At 46.6% G+C, this 15,000-nt stretch overlaps 1 protein-coding gene across 1 annotated transcript in view; it reads right to left on the bottom strand.

The window, feature by feature from the left end:
* Positions 1-15,000, bottom strand: part of cep112 (centrosomal protein 112) — a 105,478-nt gene that overhangs the window by 76,073 nt on the left and 14,405 nt on the right. The window contains exons 7-8 of the mRNA XM_036552767.1: positions 14,228-14,275; positions 5,707-5,793 (exon numbers count right to left, since the gene is read on the bottom strand). Of these exons, the coding sequence (XP_036408660.1) occupies positions 5,707-5,793; positions 14,228-14,275 (135 nt within the window). The remainder of the gene's footprint in view (positions 1-5,706; positions 5,794-14,227; positions 14,276-15,000) is intronic.

Genomic DNA, 15,000 nt, shown 5'->3' with positions numbered 1-15,000 from the left:
CAAAATCAAAAGGACCAAGGGTCAATGTACTTAAAGGTAAGTCATACGATCACTTTAAGTTAAAGACCTCAGTTTGCATACATTCCTCAGTTTATTTTGACTGAAAATGTGGGCAGCAGAACACAGAACAGAAATAAGGGAAGGGGACCCGGAACATTCTGTGGCGAAACTTAAGCAGGGCGGGACGAACAGCGACACCTCACTCAGTGGCTTCTAACAGTGTGTGTACCAGCCGGAGGCGTTGATGTATTAATGCGCTCCTTAAGAGAGGGGCGCATAGGGCGCTCGCTCTGCGGTCATTAGTGTTATCTGGGCCTGATGAAGGTGATCCATGTGACTCTGCAAAAACCTTAGAAATCCGAGGTAGTGCGCCCTAAGGAGTGATTTAGCCATGCGGGTTTCCCTCAAGGCGACAAGCAGCCATCAACTTTACTTCATCTCCTGCTGTTTTTTTGCTGAGCGCGATGACGTCTGGAGACGGAGGTGTCGAGGTATGCCAGCTTTGCATTGCGAATGTCGCACGCTTCTACAGTTAAAGGTGTTACATCAAAATATGGGAGATATGCTCCTTTTCAATTATGCAGCGGTGTCATGCTGGAACAGATCAGGGAACATTCACTTTGCCGCGGTCTCATGGCCTAGACCTTTCAAAACTGCCTAGCCTCCTGCCTGCAACAGCTGTTTACAGCTCGCATAAACTAGAGTCCTCCTACTCGAGTGAAGTGCCGTCTACCCCGTATGAGTTTTAAATGTCAATGTTTATCTAAGTAGGATAGTTCAAGCAAATTCAATCTTATTTGCCGACCTACTTAGCTTATTAGCATATATCGAATGATCGAGGAGCATTTTTAATGAATGATTATTTATGCCCACTCTTACTGCTGACAGTTGATATTCATTAAAACATGCTTTTTATGGTTTTATTAAAGCAAGGGAACAGGAATGATAACATGGAATATTCCGTAGCAAAACATTTTCACTATAGATCTCCATGCACGTAAAAACCGTTTTTAATAAAACAACAGGCCAGCAATCGCAAAATAAAGACACAACTTAAATGATATTGTAAGATGCTAGAGGTTTTATTTCAAAGCGAATAATCAATATAAATTCCTTTAAAGATCCATTCCAAAGACTGATCTTTCAGAACCTTATCTGCAACAAAGAACAAGCCAAAATGAGACGACTGTAAACTAAACATCGCTGGACTGATGCACATCTTTTGCTGTTGTGTCATGCTCGGATGCAGAAACTACACCACAGATATAGAATGATTCAGTCTGACAGCCCACTGAAGGCTAAATTTGACACTAACTGAATAATTCGGTGTCAATGCCAACAGCCTTTCATCTGTAGCCTACCTTTCACCCACCATACTTTCAGTTCTGGGGATGTTATGTGTTCCCAAAAGATTGTCAGTTTAAAATTTTTCCTCGAGGCAGAATTTGCCAGCAAATGCTAATCTAGGACCAGACTCCCAAAACACAGTTCTAAGTTCAACTATTGTAAGACAAATAGAAAAACTGGCCCTAGATCAGCACTTAGGGGCAACTTCTCTCAGCGAAATTTGCTGATCTACTGATGTGCATGCTTCACTCCATCATTCAGGGGGTCCCGGATATAAATAGGCAAAATGTAAGACTTCAAAGACTAGGGACCTCTCAACCCAGTGAATTTTTCACCACTACTGTCTCCTGCTTTGTATGAGGCAATACAAAGACCCAGAAAGAAAAGTATTAGTTGACTGGACATCAACAAGACTTTTGAAAACTATGCATGCACTTGTATCCTCACTGGCTGTTAGCGATTTGCAAACCCAGGAATCTGAGGGGCACCAACCACACTAACAGGTGCTACAAAAGAAACAAACGATAAACAAGAAAGAAAAAAGTTGTCTCTTTGAAGAGACTGCCGCCTTTGCTCTGGTTCCGAGCCAGTGACTTTCCATGCTGTCACCTACCCATGACCTCCAGAGCTGGCGCCTTTCCACGGTTCAGGGGACTTTCCTCAGTGATCTACTGTACCAGTTCTGCGAGTCTTACACCACCCTCCCACTGTGTTGCGCTGTGGAAACCGTGCTACAGCTCCCCTGATGCACCGGCCCTCTTTGATGAGAGGCAGGAATTTGCTGGTGGGTAAGAGCCAGGGTTCGGTCTTCAATAGAGAAACACAAAATAAACAGATTCAAGCGCATCGCGTGCAACTGCTGGGATCCTTGCTCCACAAAGAGAATGTGGAGCTCAGTGTTGGCGGCTTGGCCTGTGTGCGTGTGCGCGGATCATAGTGTGACCTGGACCACAGCGCTCAGATGCTGACCAAGAGGAGGCGCGGAGTGTTTGGAAACTGGCTTTATCTGGTCTGCCCCCCCCCATCTTTGTGACACGCTGAGAGGGGCTCGTCCTCCTCCCAGAAGGTCTTTCCGTGCCGTGCATCCTGGGAGGATCAAAGGCGAGCGTCTGCTGATGCTGGCGGTCGGGGCCACGTCGCCACGTTGCCACGGCGAGGCAGTCCCACCAATGAGCCAATGAGAATGGAAGGCAGTGGAGAGGGCGGGGAGTTCAGAAGGGGGAGGGCTCCTGCAGCGCTCAACCTCAATTCTCACCAGGACAGGGCTACTCTACATATAGCTACAAACCCAGCAGTGGAACAGCGCACCTAAGCAAATATTAACATCCTCCATGAGGCACTTTGATGTCCCTCAGGGCACCTCAGAGGGTCCCCACCCCCCATCATGTCAGGACTGGGAGGGTGTGACAGCAGCACGTGGACTGGTTCTGAAAAGCACTACTCATGTTCCAGCTACTTTACCCATAATGCTTCAGTACATACCCAGGTGCATAAATGGGCCTGTGCAAGGTGAAATTCTGCCACAGATTCTGCTTATAGGGGCTGAAATATTCACCTCTATGGGCAATTTACAGAACATGCGAGGCTGAAAATGTTGCATGTCTCTGGATAACAGCACATGCGTGGCCAGTGCGGTGGTCACGGTTAAAGCTGACCCATGCAGCCCTGGGTGCCAGTTACCAGCCGTTAATGCTCCTTTATTCAAGCTTGAGCTTAAATAAGGCACTGCAGAGAAACATATTCGCTGGATTGCCCCACAGTTTGGTGCAAATGTGTGTGGGCTCGAGAAATGACAACAGAGGGGCCTTACTGTGCCCCCTGCTCCTGTCAGTCGAAGGAACAGAAGATCCATGAGATTCTGTTTTATAGATTTACTACAATCTCCAAGCACAGTACAACAAATTAAAGTTAATTGATTTGAATTTGATTGTAGAACTTTATTTATATTATGCAATTTTCCATCAAGCTGAATATAAGAGAAGGTAGAGCACAAACTACTAGGAAGCTAACATACTGATAGCTTCTGGTCTACTTCCTATTTTGTCCAACAATTACTATGAAAGCTGATTATCTACTTGCTTCTATGACACATCCTACATTACAAGAGAGCGTTAAACATTTATCTCATTCCCTACCTATGCTTGAACAAACTCTCACTTCTATTGCACAATACTCTTGATAAGGTTCACAAGCTTGCAAAGGCTGAATGAAGCATGTTGATGTTGAATACACGATTACAGGGACCATCAGCGTTTATCGCTCGGTGTATGTGTGTGTGTTTTTTTTTAATAAGAGTTCAGAGAAATGCTGCAGCAAAGGATGATGGGATACAACTGAAGCTCCCAGCTACACTGCCATACGAGAGAGCAGATGAGTGGGGGACTGATTTCAGAAAGAAAGGCCCCAGTCTGAATCTGCAGACTTCTGAAAATGTAAGAGTGCCATTTTTCCCTCCAAAAAGTCATGTCGGCCATTGCGGGATTGGCTTCTGCTACTCCCCCCCCCAATTAAAAACACTCTCCGCTGCGAAACTCATCAACCTCTGAGCCCATCACCGTGAAGATGAAAGCAGCCTGCAAAGGGTGGGGGGAGGGAGGTTTGGGGGGAGAGAACGCTCTCCCGAATATTTAAGGGTGCACCATTTTTCACGTCGTTTCCTGAAAGAGTGCAATTTGGTCACACACAGCGTAAAGTTGACGCTGAGGGTCAGTGAAAGAGCGGAGGGAAACTACGATTAGGAGGACAGACACCAGCTTTTAGGAGAGCCATTTCAGGCTTTTAAGGGATCTCTACTGCAAACAAGTCCCCAACTACACCGTACTTTCAATCCCGTTCTTTTGGCTGCCAGGAAGCTGATAAGCAATTACCCATATGAAACATATTTTATATAAAAAAAAAAAATCCTCCCCCGCAACACATTCACAGACTCGTGTACAAACCTTCAGCTGCTGTCTAATAGCTTTTTGTATTTTCAGTATTTCAGTATTTTATGCCTCCATAGCAAAAACATTATTCAATGTTCAAAAATACCAAATGAATCTTATGTATGAAGCTTAAATTCTTTATGTCAATGCATAAGCTAAACAGGCTTTAAAAACTGATATTGACTAAAACTGAAATCCACAAACCCACACAAACAGAGAAATTACCATTTAAAAGCTATTTACCCAGTGTTTTCTATATTTTTTTTTGTTTCTTGAATGTACGTTTTCATCACATCTTGTCTGAAAGATTATAGCCAGTCATAAGATGACGATCATGATTACATATTTACCACTATTTAAAATTTAATCCTTTGTGACGCTAACAGTATGCAAATGTGGCCATTGATCATTTTATTGGCAAAATCTGGAAAGATTTCAAAGATTTCTATGAATGGGCTTTAGAATCGCAGCAGCAAACAACTCAAGACCAGCCCTTGCAGGAAATTCCTGACACTCTCTGGGTCAGTGAGTAGAATCTCTGTGAAATGAATGCTGACAAATGACAGTCCCTTTCTGCTGGATGTGACATCAGTGAGCGCAGGCCGTGAAGCTCTCTGGAAGCTCAGAGGAAAAAGGGCCATGTGTCATTATCGTGGGCGATCCCGGACGCGCCCCGTGGATGCGGCGCGCTCGGAGGAGCCGAGCAGAGCGGCGTCCTCTTCAAAGAGGCTCTGTGAAGAACGCCCCCGGCCTCCGTCCCGCTGAATAATTCATTGGAGAGGGGTCCCCGGCGTGGGCGATCGCAGGGCCCGAGCGAGAGAGAGAAAGAGAGAGAGGCCCGGGAGATTAAAGCCGCCGCGAGTCTCTTTCATCCCCCGTGACGAGGCGGAGTGCGGTTTTTACTCCGCCGTCCCTGTTTTCAGAGGGCCCTGCGTGTTCGTGCGGACCGCCATGAAGCCGTGACACGGAGGATGCCCTTCGGAAAAATGCACTGACCTGGCGCTGTGCTTTTCAAAACGGTCGTATTTTGTTACGCTAAGACTGCATATTCAGCCATGGACACGGTGTGGCCAGCCTACAGCAGTTTGAGCCATTCCAGGTTTTACTAGTAACAGGTTAATGTACTGAGAGGGATCTGTCTATTTGTCACCTCCTACAAAACTCAAAGCTGCCTCTACCAAAAGAAGGAAGCCACAAAGAAATAAACTGAACTGCTTCGAACACAGCTTTCAATCCTAGAAATGCCATTTTCCTTCAGTTTGTTTTTTCCCCTCAAACTATTAAAAAGAAGAGAGAAATCATAGCCTATACCAGAATCATCGAGAACGTCAGTAGCTACGTTGGGGCAGACCATCATTTCTCTTAAACAGTACAAATGAATCTCGTTGTACATCTGCGCTGTTCTCTGTATGAGGCTGGACTGAAACGCTCTCACCTTCTGCACGTCGCTGTCGTGCTTCTGCTGCATCTTCAGCCTCTCCTCCTGGTACCGGGCCTCCAGCACCTTGGTCTTCATGTCAGTCTGTGGAAGACAGGGACAAAGGCTTAACTGCAGAGTACCTCAGCGTGAATGCAGAACCACAGCCGGCTCTCTCAGAATAAAGCTTTCAACTGTACATAGCCTTCAGTTTATTGTATTCGTTCTCATGGTTTTCAATGCAGAAGGACTAGCTTATTAACAAAGCACGTCTTTATAATTAGGATCATATGTCTGACAGGGTAAGACAAGCCAGATGGATGCTTCTCGTTGTTAGAACGTTCGTCTTATGTTCCAATGTATATGGAGGAACTAAGGACCAGGAATCAAGTTGACTGAACGATTAATTTAAAAAAAAAAAAAAAAGGAGAAAAGGAGTAACTTTGCTTCAAACAGTAAGCTACGCAAAAGGGATAAACGAATTGCAGGGTCTACTGAAGTGCGCTATCCCAGCTGAACCAGTTACGCAGCTTTCAAAAAGCTCTCCGAGCACCAGCAGCAGCGGCGGTGAGTAAATACGCACCGTGCTGACAAGAGGAGAGGAAAAAAACCGGCTCAGACGGAGACATGAAAGCGAGACAGCCATCTGCTCGGGGAGGATTTAGATCACGAACACAGAGAGGCGAAAGCAGATACACGCGCAATGCGGGCTGGGAATCAATAGCCGTTAGCATTCCGAGGCGCGTTTATTCAATAGCGGTCAGAGGGAAAAAAAAAATGCACTTTGTTTCAGCAGAGAGATGTGTTATCACTGCAGTGAGACCTGTCATCACATTCATATTTATCAGGCTTTTCTTTACGAGAACGAAAACGGCCGTTTAACCGGGGAGGCTTTAATTTGCACCCAAACCTGTTCTCAGAAGCAGTTCAGGTGGTTAATCAATTTCATTGTCGTGTCTCTTAGAAAGCAGGACCCTTCCAGCTCCCTCCTCCAGACCCCTCCCCTCTCACACAAGCAGGGGGGGGGGAACCCCCATCGCGCGTCGCGTAATTGCTTGGCGGCAGGTGCGAGCCACTTTCCCTCACAACCCCCCCCATCCCGCCTGCATTTTCCACGTGTTTACTGAAAACACAGGGGCCTGTTTGATCTGGCTAATGCGCTGCTTTCTGAACACGCCAGTGTACAGATGGGCCCTGCTCAGCCAGTGAAGCCCCCCCCCCCCCCCCCCACCCACTCCTCCGCCCCTGCGCTTTGAACCTCCGCCGATTGCTGCCGGCTTGTCTTTTCTTATCTGATCCCCTCCGGGGCGCCGGTGCCGCCTCCCTGGGGGAGGGGACTTTCGGGACACCTCGGGTCACAGGCACTGTAAGAGCTGACAGTCCGGCCTTGGTGGCGGTCTGCCTCGAGGCTCCTCCAGACACTGGGAAGCGGTACTGTCAACAGCAAGGACATCACGGCGCTGGGTGCAGCGGGAGAAGCCCTGATGCTTTGCCCTTGGCCACTCAAGTGTCAGGAGGTCCACCTCTTATTATTTACACAATCACACGAGTGTCAGGGTGATTCTGGCATGGTGTTTAGCTGCCTGGAGGATTGGTTCATTCACATAAGTCGATCACTACCTTGCCTGCACAATATTAAGATATAATAATAATAACAATAATAATAATAATAATAATAATATTTCACCATTTTCACCCAATCCACAGCATATTCCCTTTCCTGTGCCATCTCTTCTTTGGAATAAGACCAAGTACAACTACCACAGTGTAGGAAGCGAGCTTATAGTGGCTGGCATGTCTAAAGGGTCTAAGAATGCATTTGGCTCTGAATACGGCCTGGCAGCAGTTATTGCTCAACAGCCATGGAACAGTGCTGGTGACAGAGGGATCGAAATGTCACTATTAGTGCTATTATTAGTGTTATTATAGTAATAAAAAACAACTATCATCACGAGGGTGCCAATATTAGTGTGATTAATAACTAACAATTATTAATTATACTGATGGGTGACAGACATGTGAGTGTCTACGGGAAGATCACTGAAGGAGCTGTTCTTTTCAATGGGGCAGACTTCACTGTGAAAACTAATGGATCTTGGTACAAGTGCAGTAATTGTCGAAAGGAACAGAACAGAGGCTAGAATAACTTGCCAGGCACTATGTATGAGAAACTGCTGTATTTCTCTATTGCCAGAGGGTCTCTCACAGAAAGGGAAGTTCTCATTTCTTATTTCCGTGTGTTTGTAAAATGTCAGCTTCCCGTCCTGCCCTGCCCTGTTGTGGTAAGCGTTGCTGATAACTCTAGTGCTGATTGTCTCTGCTGTTCTTTGCTGTATGACCTGGCAGGCTGTGTGTGAAACTCTAGAGCCTTTGAGCCATCCCAGCCTTGAGACCAGCTCAGGCTGAAGTGGACAACAGCACCCACAGCGCCCCCTTTCTGCCAGAGGTCTCATGTGACCTTATCCGGGAGTCGTTATGACAGGAGCTGAATGAAATAACGCCTTTGTAGAGACTTCTCGGCAGAACCGTCTGCAATGGCCCACGATCCACAGGCGACTACATCTGCAGGGAGGAGTGCCTGGATAATGCTTTCGCCCCCTTCTTCAGTTACAACCTGACTGCCATGGCAAAGATCAGGTGCACTGTGATGTCATCGGGACAGAATTTCCCATCAGTGTCAGTGTAGGGGGAAGCGCTCAGAGCTATTTCCCGGACGCAAAGCCTTTGATGCATGGGGGCGCGGCTCCTTAAGAGCCCCTCGCCGCAGCTTGCAGCCATTATCAGCTTTAGGTGTCCCCCCGCCGGCCGGGTGAGTCAGCCCGCTTCCTGTGAGCGATATCCCACAATCCCTCATGCGTGTCAAAGTGCGGCTCCTTGGCGATAAGTCTTCTGCCGCATTGCAAGAAGAGACTGGTTCGACATCGAGTTGTCTGAGAGACACGCCCACGTACGAATCCATGTGCACACACCTGGTGTTAACCACACTGCACAGAGTGCCTGGGATGACAGGGAGAGCTTTGACTTGTTTCTGAGAACACAAGCGGGAACATACAGACTCACAAGGATCTGGCATGAAAAGCAGCATAAATATGCATTATTTGAAGCATACCCATTGCTGCTTGTGTCGAGTTCAAACACCGTAAATTATATATGTGACATTATACTGCATTTCAATGACATTTTTCCATGTTTAATTAGTTGTAACCCAGCTACAATGCCTCAAATTGTATTTTCCTTTCCTTTTAGAAAGACCCTCTCTGGTACATTATATTACAGCCAATTGAATCACTGAGATGTTAAGCCAGAGGCTCTCAATGTAGACAGAACACAAATGCGCATTTCCCTCAAATTGTAATTTGGATAGTGCTCTCTTAAGCTACAGCTGCTTACAAAAAGAAAGCTCTGAAAAGCAAAACAGGGAAGTATCACTGTCCAGTCGAACGGTATGGCTGCTTCCCGGAAGATGTGCAAATCTCTAAGGCCTCACAATTTCATCTCCCCTGTAGCATCTGCAAACGGGGACTGGACCTCAGTGAGGCAGAGGCCTGCATTTCCTGGACACGTTCGGCTTGGTTATCGGGCCCCTCTCTAATTGGGCCTGCAGCGCGGATCGGTCCGCAGGGACTCCTAAGGAAAGCCTCGGACGCGGGATTCAAAGGGCCTGGCTGTGACATAAGCTGTTCCATCCGTCTACTGTCGGAACGCGGGACCTTCCCTTTGCGGCCAGGGTAAACAGGGAACAGTTGTGGATTTGATTTTCTCGATGGTTCCCGTTCCGCAAGCGTGAAGAATCTATTTCAGAAGCCGGACAGTGTGGGAACGGAGTGGGCGTCTGGGAGGGGATGATGAAAGCAAGATGTTCGAACACTTCCGAAACCCTCTGCGGGCCGAAGTGCAAAAGAGATAAGCTGATAAAAATGGGAGACGAATCGGCTAGTGGTGGGTTCAGCACACATTTCCACACGCTGCAGCACTGCACTTTCCAAACACCCCTGCACTAATGTTTTTCTGTGTTGTATAATATGAAAATGTTAGACAACTACCCTCTTCTGATTAAAAACCTATATTATCTGTGGCTTAGGCTGCCTTCATACATTCGATATGGTGCATGAGAAATGGCCTTATTCATCTTCAGGCGCTTAGCTGCACATGGCAAAGATCAGGAGAGCTGAGACGTCATTTGCAAAGTTTGTAATGCAATCGGGGTGGAATTTCCCCATCAGCTGTTGGACAGGTGGGAAGCTTTGTCGTGGCAAAGCGGACGAATCATACGGCATTTTGATAAATTTGGGGGGTGGGGGAGAGACCCAGTTTATCAGGGAGCAACTTGCGCAGTTCGAAGCGATTGCAAGGTTCAGGTGTCTGTCAGCGCCGGGGTGACTCACAGGCTTTGGAGGCAGTGATACCGAGCGCGGCCCTGAGATGTGTTGAAGCATGGCCCGTTCCCCGCGCGCTTTCAAGTCCGTCCAAAAAAGCACTCAGTTCACGGCAGCCACCCACAGCTCCCCTCTGACGGGGGAATTATGACTCAGGATAGCGGGCCAGGGTGCGAAGAGGAGTCAGCGCGGCCAGTAAAAACATAGCCATCGCGGCGCAGAGCCTCTCTGATGTTCAAAATACATCTCAGCGCATCTGCTTCTCTTCACGTTCCCCGAGATGTTAAAAACAGGAGGAAAACAAATTCATCGCTTCTTACGAAAAAGGGGTAAAACCTGGACTGAATGTTTTATTGGCCACTTTCTGCTAATACGAAACAGCGCTGCTCCTAAAATGTTGTGCCACGACTTGATCGTTTTCCCCGTTAAAATACAGAGGAGAAAAGGACCTGCTAATCACAGAGGGCTGTTTAAAAAAAGCGGCCAAACGGATTGGTGTCTCCTGCGATCTCAGCGGTCTCCAGCGCAAACACTGGGAGCCCAACAGGGCCGGGTGCCACCCCCTTTTCACACCAATGAGAAGCGAAAGTCACAGCTGATAAGCGCCCAGTGACCACACCCCCTCCCTCCACCCATGTCATTAACACTGCCACAGAGCGGCCCGGTACACCCTGGCAGGGATGTGACATTTAAAAGAAAGGTATCGGACATCCGTTTAGGGAGAGTGGAGGCGGCCGAAGCCATGCGCTCCTATGGTTAGTGACAGAGACGCGTTTTTTGTTCTACGAGATGTACCAAATACAGCTGAGAGGGCAATTCTGCAGCTCATTAAAGTGCCACAGCGAGTTAAACAGTAATGCCGTAAGCGGACCGGGCAATGAAGCAATACAGCGATGCGGTGAGTAGAGCAGCAATGAGGCTGCAGGCGGAAAGCGAGGCGACTGCTACACAGCACCACTCCTGAAATGCAAAGTCCACACATATACAAAAACTTTCCAGAACCCATGTATCTGCCACATATAAACATGATCCACAAATGTGCAAAAAGAGTAAGGCCATGTTCAGACAGCAGCTGAAAGTGGCCCAGTTCTCATTTTTTCCCCTCATATGTGACCCAGTATTTAATGTGGCCCAAGTGATTTTTACAGCACGTGGCAGATTACCCTCGTCATTACAATTATTCATGACTAGACAGAAGTGACACCTTTTGTTTTTGTATATATGCATAAGCAGGACATTTCAGGATGGAAATCCATTCACACTAATATCTGATATGGCCCACATTGAAAATGAACAGTCAGACCAAAAAAAAACTGGATCTTAGCAACAATTCAGAATTGAGCATTAAACCCTGCAGTATGAATGTAGCATAAGACTCTCACCCACTCACCCCTAAAGTGTCATTAGTCAGGTTCTCAGTGGTTGACACAGGTTTTCAGGGGAAAAAGGATGAAATATTGCAATCCATCATTTCAGACTTGGCATAACACACATAATCACACAGCACAACTCCAGCTCTATCTCTATGGTACAGATGTGTGTTCCCTCAAAAGACCATGCTGAGGAGCTTGAGCATTCAATATAATCCTTTTCAATATTAACAACGGCAGTGACTATAATTAGACATCAGCAAGACACAGCTGTGACAGCAAGTTATGAATCAAATTTATTTGGAAGGCATTTACATTTTCCCAGCATTCAAAGCTCAGGGGCAGCACTGTGGTATGGTGGTAAGAAGTAGAGCCTGAAGCACAATAGTTACTAACACTGTATCCAAGAGCAATAGTACTCAACCCAAATTGCAGTACCAGATACCAGTAAGTATCCAGCTGTATAAACTGAAGAAATGTAATCCATGATAATGTAACGCAATGTCTACCTCCATTAACATTATCACCCTGCATGCAGTCGGTGACTTGACGGTGATGTCACCATCATCCTATGCCATACCAGTACCAGGAGCACTGGGCAAACATCGGTGTTTCAAAGACACTGGCTCTTTTGACCGACAGATACCGATTTTTCCATTTCTTAAGCAGGGCTAAAAGCAACAAATTTTTCTGAGCCTGAAATGTTTTTTTTTTCTTTGGGGGGGGGGGGGGGGGGGGGGGACAAAATGGGACGCACGTACATTTAGCGTTACCACAACAGCTTTGATTCAAAATAAAAAAAAGAAAATAAATTAAAACAATTTTGTATCTCCGTGCTCAAATTAAAAGTGCTTCCTTTTTTCTTAAATGCTATTAAAAATGAAAAGCGTAATTTCAATAAAAGTTGGTCGAGTAGCAAGATGTGTCCAAGTCATCAACATAGAATCGGACCAATACATTGCAAATTCTGTCTATGTTGCGGTTTGTGGACTCGTCAACGTTCTGTGAAAACATCTGTTTTGACAGCTTGTGCGCTAAACATTACCTAAAGTCACAGGCAATGACGTGAGTGGATCAGTCTCTTTGTGCGAGGGATCTGTATCATGCCGAGACAATACCTTTTGCCACTTGTCCCATACTGTATTTTTTTCAAACACATGGTGCAAAGCAGCTCCCGGGCTCGTTTAATTTGTGACAACATACGCCAAACATTTGTCTGTCATTACCGTTTGCTTCTAACCAAGCCTATCGCCATTTATTGCATGCTAGCCTATTGTGCAGTAATCAACTGATACAGTCCCCGCAAATACTTCCTGGCACCGCCTCACAGAAAGTTAAAACTAGTTGCCAATTGGATAAGAACAGCGCTCTCGTGCCAGTACGTCACCTAAACAGGCAACCATTGGTTAAAACTCATCCGAAAAAACATCACGCCAGTGATTGTTTTTAATAAAATTGCGTTCCGGTCTGGTAATATCAGAGCCCATATACGCTAGTAATAATTTACTAGAGAGATCTTTAACCCATGCTTAAGTAGTGCTCACATTAGACCTGGGCAGATGTGCTGTGCTCAATCATTTTGGCATTAGCTGTTCTGTCACAAAATCATATGACGGAAGGGAACGGCACTGATGAACCTTGGCCCTGGTAGGCTTTTTTTCTCCTTCATGGAGAACAGAGGGGACGTGGCGAACTGCACGATCGCTGTTCTATCTCTGCGGCGGATGAGAGAGCGTGGAAATGTTTAAAACTAAATTAAACAACACTTCCCATCTCTACGACTGGAGACTTTCTCAATTTTCCATGCAGGCTGAACTTTGTGCTTGTTTTAAACAAAAAAAAAAAAAAAACATAAAGGTTGGTTTTACGTATCATTCGCTGGCTTTTTGGCACCGTGCTGAGAGACACAGCCACACCACGAGCCCTCTGAATTCGGACAGCGGGCTTCCTGCTGTCGCGCCCGAGAGCGAATCCAGACCTGCCTTTCCGAGTAAGGTGCAGCCTAATCTCACACAACGGCGGGGACGACAGGGCACGAGGAACAGCCATAATTTAGTCCCCCTCTTTTTTTGGCTCGGGGCTACCTCTTTCATGTTCCGTTCTCACCAAACACTCGTCCGTGACACTTAAGAACTGTTTAACGTTATCATGAAATAATGACGAGTGGCGAAAAAAAAAGTGCCGCTCCATAGAAGGGAATTATGGGAAAGCTGAGCAGCGGTGATTGTTCAAAAGCTTGCAGAGGGTCAGCGCTGCCCTGTGATTGAAGTTTATCTAATTGAGCGCAGCACTTCCCCCTCAGGGAAATAAAGGCAACGGCCATTAAGCAGAGTCATGCCCGCCGCTATATTTAACCGCGCAAGTCATGAGGGGAACATCAACTTCAAAGACGGCTTTCTGCTGCGGGATTTTGGCCTGAGCCAACACAAAGCTGATCAGCCACGATGCTTCTTTAAGGTTCCCGTCTCCAGACGTCAAATCTCTGCCAAAATAAAGTGAGCAAAACTTCACAGCCGCTTATAATGCTTTCCTAATTCGAAAAGCAGGGGCTACTAAGGTGAAATTGCTTTTAATTTATTATAACTGACAATTTCTCACAGAGCATCTTGGTTAGTATCTTCCACCGTGTTTTTCAGTGCTGGTGCCACTGTTCCCGCCTGTAATGGAATCAGTATGGTGGTAGCACTTTGATGCATCTCTCTTTCCTGTGTTTTTTTTTCCCACGCTGTTTTGAGGCGTAACTATGGAAAACAGAAATGTCAGCTTTGGTGATCAGAGGAGCCGTGCACTTACCGGAGACAGCGGGATGGGCCTCTCTCGCAAATACCTGGGTTTTTCAATCTGTAAAGGTAAAACAAGTGCAACAAACCCTTACTGGTCTTTTCCCGTGACTCCCCCCCCCCCCGCCGGAACATACCATCAGCCCTGTTTGCTTCTCACGGGTGACACCGAGCCGCTTCAAAAGGCGAAATGTCGGCTCTTTACTCTGCCCAAGCTGTTTACACACAACATTGCCTCTGACCACTTTGGGTGGCCACTTGCCGCTAACCCTGTTCCTGTTGTTGTTGTAGTTGCTGTTCTTTTGCCAACCGTCTGTCAACAAAACCCCACATCAGTAAGCAATCTGAGGCCGTTTACCGGCCGAGCGAAACAACGGCACTCTCAGCGCGCCGTCCAGGCAAACGCACCCTGGCTCGGTCATCCTCTCAGTGCCTCTCATTATTTGGGACTGATTCAAGTTTATTTTTGTTGGTGGAACGAAAGGGACGTGAAAACGAATTAGAGGTCAATTTCACTCTGACACTGGGAGGTATTATTTCACACGGGGTCATTCACTGGATTGGGTTAATGGAACAGTTTGTCAGAATTCATAGTGAAACCAGCGACCAAGACCAGGCTCGATGTGCGACAAACTCTCTTTCTAGAACGTATGCAGAACGTCAAGCCTATACGGTCTGCAATGCCTGTTCTCACAATTAAACTTCCTTGCGTTCTTTACTTTTGATAAATCACACATGTTCCGATATCCTAAGTGTCAGAGACTTCATCTGGCCTGCACTTTAAAT

Source organism: Megalops cyprinoides, chromosome 19 (assembly GCF_013368585.1).
Source record: "Megalops cyprinoides isolate fMegCyp1 chromosome 19, fMegCyp1.pri, whole genome shotgun sequence".
Taxonomy (NCBI): Eukaryota; Metazoa; Chordata; class Actinopteri; order Elopiformes; family Megalopidae; genus Megalops; species Megalops cyprinoides.
Note: the sequence above shows the minus strand (reverse complement) of the source record. Positions and strands in the feature narration are given on the sequence as shown.